Source organism: Crocuta crocuta, unplaced genomic scaffold, assembly GCF_008692635.1.
Source record: "Crocuta crocuta isolate KB4526 unplaced genomic scaffold, BGI_CrCroc_1.0 scaffold96, whole genome shotgun sequence".
Taxonomy (NCBI): domain Eukaryota; kingdom Metazoa; phylum Chordata; class Mammalia; order Carnivora; family Hyaenidae; genus Crocuta; species Crocuta crocuta.
Window position 1 is genome coordinate 6,669,936 of NW_027531522.1, and position 10,701 is coordinate 6,680,636.

The 10,701-nt window shown below is 35.0% G+C and overlaps 1 protein-coding gene across 1 annotated transcript in view; it reads right to left on the bottom strand.

Moving 5' to 3' along the window:
* The window catches only part of MALRD1 (MAM and LDL receptor class A domain containing 1), a 757,419-nt gene that overhangs the window by 228,030 nt on the left and 518,688 nt on the right, over positions 1 to 10,701 (bottom strand). The window contains exon 32 of the mRNA XM_077772480.1: positions 4,763 to 4,924. Coding sequence (XP_077628606.1) covers positions 4,763 to 4,924 — 162 coding nt within the window. The remainder of the gene's footprint in view (positions 1 to 4,762; positions 4,925 to 10,701) is intronic.

Below are 10,701 nucleotides of genomic sequence, written 5' to 3' on the forward strand. Positions count from 1 at the left end.
GCCTCAAGTACTGATTAACAGGGAGGATAGTAAAGTATTCTGTCAGAATGATTACTCTTCTTTATCTGTGGACAACATTACTTGTGCACAATATTGCATAATGACCAGATCCAAAACTTTTCATGTGGCATTTAAGGAACTCACACAAGCTATAAAAGTTCAAATAAATATAGCCATCAATAGTCTTTAATTGTTCCATTAGAAGGTAGCAATTGATCACTCATGGTTTTTTTTTTTTTTTGAACAATGCACAGAACTTTTCCCACATCCATTGTTTACTTTATCACCTTTTCCTAAGCTGAGCCTAAGATATTGTGTACCATTAACAGTATTATACTAGCAGACACGCTTTGTATTTTTTAATTTTTTTTTTTTTACATTTGTTTATTTTTGAGAGACCGAGAGATAGTACACCAATGGGGGAGGGTTAGAGAGAAAGGGAGACACAGAATCTGAAGCAGGCTCCAGGCTCTGAGCCGTCAGCACAGAGCCTGACGTGGGGCTCGAACTCACAAGCTGTGAGATCATAACCTTAGCTGAATTTGGACACTTAACTGACTGAGCCCCCCAGGCGCCCCACTCTGTAGTTTTCAAATACTGTCTTAAGATAAGGAGATATTGGTCTCCAGGGACCTCTCTGGTATTGTTTGTAAATTTTACCCTCTAGACCTTAGTAGCAAAAATGAAAATTGGCTTATTTCTCATAAGTTCTCAAGGAAGAGAATAAAGAATTAAGTATATATCCTCAGGAACAATCATACAAGTAAACAAAAAAAAATCATCTAAATGTATACTCATTGTTGTGATGTTTACTATAGTGAAAGTATTAGGAAATAATTTAAGAGTTAACCATTAGGTAACTTTATAATGCAATATCCCAAAAGTAGACTATCAGGTAGAGAAGATTTCATAATGTATAAACTTGTTCATACTACATTTATCAGATAACTGAATCTAGTTGAAACCTACTTTTATTTGAAAATATGTATATTAACAAGAAATGGAAAGATATACAAATATAAAGTTTATAAATGATTGTATCACTCTATTGGGATTACTAGAGAACTTTTTTAAATGCTTTTTTATACATTTAAAATGTTAGAAAAGGATGTATTACCTAGTAATGTAAAATTGATGAAAAGAAATATTAAAGAAAAAATAAATATTAAGAGTAAAAAGATAATCATTCAGGGTTTTTAAGTGGTAAAATTTAAAAACATCCAGCACATTTTCCACGGACACATGTAGGTGCTATATCATCATGTATGTTAGCTTTTCTTTTGAGGTGAAACTCCTGTGTTTACTTTTTTTAAATTTTTAGATTTATTCTCCCTTTCCTCTACCCCCTCCATCACTCATCCAAGTAATCCAAGTTAGGAACATATATATCCTTTTCTAAAATCTATCTTTCCATGCTTACATAGTTATTCATAGAAATATCTATGTAGAGATATACATGCACAAATACGGGGCATGAGTCAATGTTTTAGAAAAAATTGGATCATACTATATAATCATTTTACATTTTATCTATATTAATAGATATTAATTTTTATTGCTTTTTATCTATATTGCATATTGCTTTTTTTCTATAATAATATGTCTTGAAAATCCCTACGAATCAACTGTATAGTGCTAACCTCTCTCTTTTTAGTGGCTGCCAGATGTTGCATGCTTGGATTTAATAAGTTACTCTGGTTTCCAGGCTGTTGCTTTAGCTCCCAACAGGGGGTGATGCTGTTCCCAGGAGATACCTGCCAATTTCTAAAGACATTTTGAGTTGTCAATACCAGGGAGAAGAATGCTAGTAATGTTTAGTGGCTACAGGCGAGGAAGGCTGCCAAACATTATATGGTGTATAGGACAGAACCTCAACAATTAATTAGATTACCTACAACATCACCCGTGGCCATGGGGCACCCCCACAGGGCATACACTGATCTCAGGGCACTTGGCTGTAATCCTCCTCCCTTAGGAATCCAAATAGCTCACTTGTCACCTCCTTCAAGTCTTTTTTGAATAGCACTTTCTCACCACAGCTTATCTGACCAGCATATACACTGCAGTCGTTCCCTAGCTATAACACACACAACTATCCATGCGCCTACGCAATCTTACTTACTCTATTCTTTTCTCCTCAACTTCTAAAGGGGACATAATTAATTTATTTATGATATTTGTTCAATTATCTTTTCCCTCCTTCTAGAATGTGAACCCCACTGTAGAAGGTATGTTTTATTCACTAATGTATCCCCAGCCCCTAGAACAGTGCCTTGCATACAAAGCAAATAAATGTTTGAGTGAATGAGGGACATTCATTTTATTTCCCGTTACTTTTAAATTTCTTAAAGTTTTTATTTATTTATTTAGAGAGAGACAGACACAGCATGAGTGGCGGAGGGACAGTGAGAGAGGGAGAGGGAGAGAGAGAGAGAAAGAATACAAAGCAGGCTCCACGCTGCCAGCAGAGAGTCTGATGCAGGGCTTGAACCGTGAGATCGTGACCTGAGACAAAACCTAGAGTTGGACACTTAACCCACTGAGCCACCAGGTGCCCCTCCCATTATTTTTAACGACAAACAATGCTGAAGTCCATATCCTTATATGCATGTGCTTGTGTTTTGGTTTTTTATTTCTATATGGCCTGAAAGCTTTCCAAAATAGAAACTTTCCCATAACTATGTATGAGTACCCTTCTCCGGCTACCCACTCTCCATTTCTCAACCATCTACTCGTGGCTTGTGAAACCTTTACCCATCTTTTAATTTTGATTTGTAATTTTTCTGATGACATGTAGACTTGTACATCATTTACTATTTTTGCTGATTATTTGAATTTGATCATCTGTGAATCAGTTATTCAGATCTTTTCTGGTAGTTGAAATTGACACCTCTAGAAAGTCTGTAACTTATCTATATGTATCCTATTTGTAACTGGCACAGATACTTTTTTTAACCTATTGTTTGCCTGGTGATTTTGGTTATGGAAGTTTTAGATCACAGCTATACTTTTATACCATCAAATATGTACCTCTTTTCTTTGGTAGCTTCTGGGCTTTTAGAATTGAGATTCTGCCTTTATAGTGCATATAGTTTTACCCTCTGTTTTCTTGCAAGAGTTGTATTGTTTTTATTTGTTGCATTTAAGTCTTTAATCCATCTGAATACATTTCTGTTTATAAAATACACAAAAGAAAACCTGGGGTTTACTTTTATTTTATTTCAGCTGTATAATCAGATATGCCAAAACTATACTAAAGATTATATCTTTTACCCCATGGAATTGACCTTTGTTTTATATGAAAGTCTCCTAATTACTGACCTCAGTGTTTTGATTTTCTATCCTGTCCCATTAACTGATAAACTAGTATATACTAACTTCATGCTTTTTAAGGACAAAAAAAAAAAAAAAAAAACCCAACTTGGTGAGGAAGAGTAAATACAACTTGGCAGGTCAAAAGGAATAAGAATATTCAATTTGGAAATGAATTAGGAACCAACTTTAAAACAAAAAAGGACACCTACACTGTAATTGAAGGTCATGATATTTTCAAACTGCCCAAATATAGAAATAGAAGTATTCTTCTCTTTTACTAATAAAATATGGCTGAGATAATTGCCCATACTTTTTCCTTGAAAAGTCATTTTAATTAATTCCATATAATCTTGTTCTTTTTTCATTGGGCCTATGCTTCAATTGTTTTGACTGATATTGTATTAAGCAGAGTTCTCTGAGGAAGCAGAACCGATAAAATACGTATGAATCTAGAAGGACATTCACCATTTTAATTGGCTCAAAATCATAGATTTTGGCAAGCCCCAAATCTGCAGTGTGGGCTGGCAGTTTGGAGACTCAGGAAAACCAATGTGGCAGATGGAGTATTAAGGCAGCCTTGTGGAGAAACATCTCTTGATCAAAGAGGCCAGTCTTTTTTGTTCTATTTAGGCCTTCAACTGATTAGATGAGACTCATCCACATTATGGAGGGTGATTTACTCAAAGTTCACTGATTTAAATGTTCATCTCATCCAAAAACACCATACCAGTTGACACAGAAAAGTAACCATTTCAAGCATGTAAGGTTATTTTTTTATCACTAGAATAGCTAGATTTTATCTTTAAGAAAAGTTAGAAAAGTTTCATCCCCTAAGAAAAGCTAGATTCCTAAGGGGGGAAAATTGATGAGTAGGCAAGACTTCAGGGTAAAAGTAAGTAAAACCTCAAGCTTCCTTCCACTCTGACTCTACTACCTGTAAGAACACTAAGGATTACATTCACCTCAAATCACAAGGAAGGAGGCAAAACTTGTCAAAAGTTTGCTGATGTTCATTCTTCCCATCATCACTTTTACGTCTCTGACCCTATACTTCAGAGGGACTGAAGTAGAACTGGTGGCAGCATGAGCATGAGAACTGTTATCACTGCTCACTGTATGTCTTTGTCTATTACATGCATTAATCTGAATGTCCCTTACTCATAGCTGCCCCAAATGGACACTTTATGGACTCCACCTTTAGGGTAGAGTAAGTAAAATCCGTGAGTCTCTTAAAATATGAGCCATGGATGTCCTTGGTGCGGCAATGTCAGTTCTGGGTCTATTCAATAATCCAGAGGTTATAAAGAAAGACTAATTTTCTTTTCATGAAGCCTATTGCGTTCTAGTCACACACAGACATAAGGAATATTCTCTGATATTCACCCAAATAGTTAATGCAAATTTCCATGAGTGAATGATTTAGCCTGTGTATCTCTCCTAGACTTACCTGGTGTGTGGTCAAGGTCTGGACTCAGTGCCTCAGCAGGAATTCTACTGCCAATGGTCCAGCCCAAGTCATCTTGAGAGTCCTGAGTAAGGCTGCAGGCTGTGGTCCAGTTTCCTGAAGTTGTTTCAAAATTACAGCTTCCTGTTGTGCTTGTATACTGACCTAAGGAAATAAAAATATTAACAGGATGCTCTGAAAATATGTATTAAACTTTATATTACACATCTGTGATTATTTAAAATTAATAACAGCATATTTTAATTATTTATTAACGAATTTAAAGAACCAGGGCAATTGCACCCGTTGGTAATAGCAACTGTACCCCGTAATTTTTATTTCCATCACAAAGTCTAGATGTAGTGCATGAATATTGTCACTTATTCATGAAGGAGTTATAGGGATTAACTAAGAATATTGTAGATGATTGATAAAAATGTGTCTACACATGAGCAATGAACACAATATTATGGTAATACAGAGAAGTCGGGTCAAACAAATCAACGGCTCCAGTTTTCTAGATGTTTAATTCAGCTTCTCTGTTTACGTTGGTGTTTGAACAGCACAGATCATTAGAGGGGCAGAGGCATTAACTAAAGAAAAGGTGACTTTGGAGAAGTAGTAAACTGTATAGGGCACCAGTGCTCTCGGGATACCATCCCAAACACCCACATACATTTCAGACCTAGTCACAAAATACTGGAAAAAGTTCTCTTCTAAGTATTGATTGATAACCCATTAAAAATTAAGTAATTTATAATGAGAAAAATCACTATTTAATAACTAAATGTCTATTACCTAGTCATCTGTGAAAAGTACCATCATAACATGGTAATATCTGCTTTCATTTTTCTTTATCTTTTCTCCTTTCTTTGCACAACAGTTATTGTTTTTGAGCATTCACTGTAAAACTGTGTGGTACAGACAGAATGACTGGGTTATTTAACCAGTATCAATCAATTGAGATTATCATTGATTTTTTTCCTTCCTTTTTAAAAAGATGAAGTTTGTGTTACTTTTAATATTTCTTTTCTGGATGGTTTACTGTTCATAACTTCTTCTTAACATAATATTAATACTAGCATATAGAATTTCATCAGAAGAAAAACTTGTTGTTCAAATGGATGCCAAACACACAGTGAACAAAGCTTTAAAATTTCTTCAGAAACTTTTCTGGATCCCTGAAAATATTTCATTAAGTATCCATATTTTACTTCTCAGACATGATCACATTTTATCCCTAAAATCTAGAATCATTTTTAATTATCTACATTCCTTTCATTCATTCTACATGACATAGAATGCATTTAATTCTATATTACATTTTTTAATGTTTTATTTCTGAGAGAGAGAGAGAGAGAGAGAGAACAGGGGAGGGTCAGAGAGAGAGGGAGACACAAAATCTGAAACAGGCTCCAGGCTCTGAGCTGGTTGTCAGCACAGAGCCCGACGTGGGGCTTGAACCCACAAACCGTGAAATCATGACCTGAGCTGAAGTCGGACGCTTAACCGACTGAGCCACCCAGGTGCCCCTTTAATTCTACATTCTTATTTATGGGCTTCTATATCCCATTTTTATGTTTATAATTCCAGTATTATAAAAATGGGTTTAGATTATGCTATACAATATGGCTAAAAGTAAAAAATTGATTTCTCCTGTTTAGCTAACACAACCACAAACATGGCGAACATTCAATATAAATACAAAAAACAGCCATATGTGTTCTTTAGAATGATAGCACATACAGCTGCACTATTGCATTTCTAGGTAACTGACTCCCTGACACACAGGACCTACAATAAGTAATTATTCAATATCCTTTTGGATTCTCTGTAATCACCCTTGAACCTTCTGTTCTACCTTATCTAACCTATGACTTATGTATGACTCTAAAGATATCTATACAATCAGGATAAAATTTCTCTTATATTTCATTCCCTCCACCTCAAATTATACCATTTCCCTTTCTCTTTTCTGGGGCTAATCTCAGTTTATGATCTCAATTCCTTACCAAGTCCAGTTATTAGCACTCCACAGCTTCATTCATTTCAGTTAGAAAACTTTCCGCGTCCTTTGATCTCATATATTCTACCAATTCCTTTCTTATAACTTGCAGCCATAGCCAGGTGCCCCTCTTGATTTAATTTTATGTGCTTAAATTTCTAACTCTGTGTAGCATCACTCACCCTGACCCATGGTCCTTCACACTTTAATACAGATGGCCTGCCTACAAATCCACAGGCAGGATGAAATGCAGGTGTTTATCTTCAAATGTGTGTCGAATATTCCATTTGGAAGATGCAACTGTCATCTCAAAAGCAAAAACCCTAAAATGAACTCAGCACTCAGCTCTCTATATTAGTTCTTCTCTTTGAGATTATTGATTAATTTCAGAGTATGAATCTTCTCTCTCATTTTAAAAATGCTAACTTTGGAGTTCTCTTTGATTCTGAATTCTTCATTTCCATATCCAGTCTATCACCAACACTTGCACGGTCTTCCTTGGAGAACTTAACTCACTCCTTTCCTTGAAGTTCATAATCCCTGTTACAGTTCCATTGGTTCAAGCCCCTGGTTTAAGAGTATTTTTTTAAGTGTAGCCTTCATTGTACCAACTTTACAAAGCCAAGGAATATTAATTATCTCTAAAAATGCTCTTGTGTTATTTCCATTGCTCAAAATACCCAGTTTTTCACATTGTTTGAATATACCCTCTTAAACCCTTTGCCTTGCATACAATAACCTTTCCTTTGATGTGAAGTGTTTCTGAAACTGAAATCTCAAAATTGCCTCTATGCCAACTAAATTCTTCAGAAGATTGTCTCTTAAATAAAAATGGATTTTTTCAACTTTTATGTTTAGGACTACTTTTCTCTCTTTTATGAATGTTTCTCTAGCAGAGGGATGCTCATTTAACAGTTATTTTATTCCTTCTCTTGTAGAGGACAGACTGTTATTGTATTCGACTGTTCACCTTCTTACACTCAGATATCCAGAGGTGACTTAGAAGTTATCAAAGCAATCGTGAGGTGCAATGTTCCCTTCTTTCCTCATCTTGATTAGTTTAGCCATAGACTTGGAATACAATTCTAGACAATGAGCCTCATTATGGAAAAGGCACCTAGGAACAGTTTGCCTTGTTCTTAAGAACAAATCAAAAGAAAGAAAATCTATTTATTCTTTCTGAAGATATCACTGTAAAGATGTGATCCTTGGGACTGAAGAGATTATATGGATAGCTGACTGGATTACAAGTCAGTTAGTTATATGAAGATGGGAAGGATAAAGAAGGGAAAGAGTCCATGTAGTTTTAATCTTTTGATAAGAAAACTTGTTAAATCAACCAACTTTAGGGCTTCTTGCTTTTCACCTCGTGCTATTTGAGATAACACATTCTCCTTATTATGTCAATTAAAAATGGAGTTGGTTCCAACTAATAAGTATATTGCTAAACCCAAGTAATAGTAGCTCAAACACACAGGAATTACTTTATCTCAAGTAAAAAAAGAAGTCGGGAAGTTGTCTGTGTAAGCGTGGCATTGTGGTTCAACTGTGTGGTTGTGAAGCACATATTTTCTACCTTTTCTGTCATCTTGTCATTCTCAGATGTTGTTGAGCATCTGACTTGAATTCCACCACCCAGATCATGATCCAAGGGTCATGGGTTGAGACCTGTGTTGGGTCTCAGCACTGTGTGCGGAGCCTGCTTAAGACTCTCTGCCTGTGCTTCCCTCTCCCCTGCCTATGCTCTCTAGGAGAGGGAGGGAGGGGGGGGACGGAGGGAGGGAGGGAGGGGGGAGGAGGAGGAAAGGAGAAAAGACTTTTTGTTTTCTTTAAATATATGAGGCTTTTCTTTCTAACAGGGATACCTTCTCAAAATTTCCATGTATATCTCATTAAATATAAAATACAATAGAATAAAAGCAGAGTTATGTTTTTAAGAAACAAAAAGGAGTGCTAGGCAACGAACAGGAACCACCATGATGTCTAAACTGGCTGATATTGAAATTTCTGCTACAAGTATATTAATTAATGTATCTTTTCCATTCCATCTAGCAACTCCTACTTACCTCTGATGTTCGATTTATGTCTTATCTTTCCTTTTCAGACCATTTCAGTTCTCTGAAAGTATATCTGCATGGATGGCTTATGGCATTTAACAGAAATTCTAGTTTTTTACTATTCATTTGGAAATCCATTACTTCTGTATTGTAGATGGTCACCATAATCTACCATTGAATTACTATAAACATTGCTATGTGAGTGGTATTACTACTTAACCCTGTTCTATCCATAAGTGGTTCCATACAGAACTATTAAATGATAAATGATACAAGGAACTCGGTAATATTCCTTGAAGATTATGTGGTATTTTTTAAATAGTTATTGTTTTAGAAAAAAATATTTTCTAAATTGTGATCTTTGTCATGATTCCTCGAACAGATTTAAAGCATTACTAACAATGCTTAACCGCTGGTATTTTCTTAGTGGTAGGGTATTTAGTCACATGGTTGTATGGTTAGTGTACATTTTGGTCCACTTACTTATATTTTTTAAGAGTTGGCCTCATAATTGATTATTTTTAATTACTCATTCCATATATTTGCCTTATTTTGCTATACCATAATGCATCATACATGAATATTTGCTTTCTTCTCAGTGTGAAATCACTTCATAGAGGGCTACATTGAGAAGGATCTTGAAGGGTCTGGGCTCAGTGAGAAGGAAAGATCTGACTGGATAATGATGTTTGTAACTGTTGTAAAGGCAGGCGAGAATGCGCCCGCCCCTGCACGTCCCTAGCCTGGAATACAATGCAAACTTCATACATGCTTTAGGTGACACCATTCTTCCATATAAGAAAAGAGCACATTTTTAAACTTAACTGATTTCATTTTTTTCTAAACCGCATTTTTGCAACTGAAGTTGGAGATGCAAAAGAAAATGTTACCTTTGTTTATAACCTACACTAAAAATTTACTCATGAGGACAGATGTATTTAATTTCTAGCAAGTATAAAGTACATGAAATATGTCCACTAGGACTGACAAGTTTCAAGAGAATACAAAAATAATGGAATAAAAGAGGCCAACATTATTAATCCTTGAAGACTGAACAAATATGTTCTTTATGTCATTTAATTCTCAAAGCACTCAATAGGATGGATGTGATTGTATTGAATATAAAGATGAGGAAATGAGTCTCTGAGGATTTAAATAATCAATATATGAGGGTAGATATCAAAATGAAGACTTCAGTTTAATAAGCTCAGAAGTCCATTTCTTCCTTCTATTTCTCCAAAGGTCATTTAAAAAATTCTGTCATTTATTTCATCATCCACAGTAGATTATCTGATTGCAGGAATCTAACCTTGATGCATCCAATGTATCCAAAAACTATCAACATAAAATACTGATGAAGTTAGTTTGCAGGATCAATAAGTCACCTGTATGTCCACGTGTGTGGATGTGAACAGAGTCTATCAAAAGGTCTTTAGGAAAGTGACTATTTAATTTGTCAACATATTATTTTAACGTTAATAAATTCCAATACAGCTTGTAGTTGTCCGCCAAAGCCAGAGGTAACACTAACAAATGTGAGTATATAACGGACTCAGTTTCTAAAAATCAAAACTGCCTTTGCATGTTTTCACCTCAATACCTCATAGATCTGTGGGAAAAATAAAAATCACATAAAGCGGTATGAGAAGAAAAATGAGTGAAGGCAAGAATAAAAAAGCAGCATTCACATTTGAAAATCAAAATACCTAGTAACTATTTATGTTTTATAAGCCCACATTGTATGGGCACGTATAATTCTTCATCTATACTTCCAAAATAAACTGTGATAACTTTATTATTACATTTCAAAAGTAATCAGAATTTTTTAAATTTATTACCAACTTTAAAACAAAACAAAGAACACTACATTTTACTATATC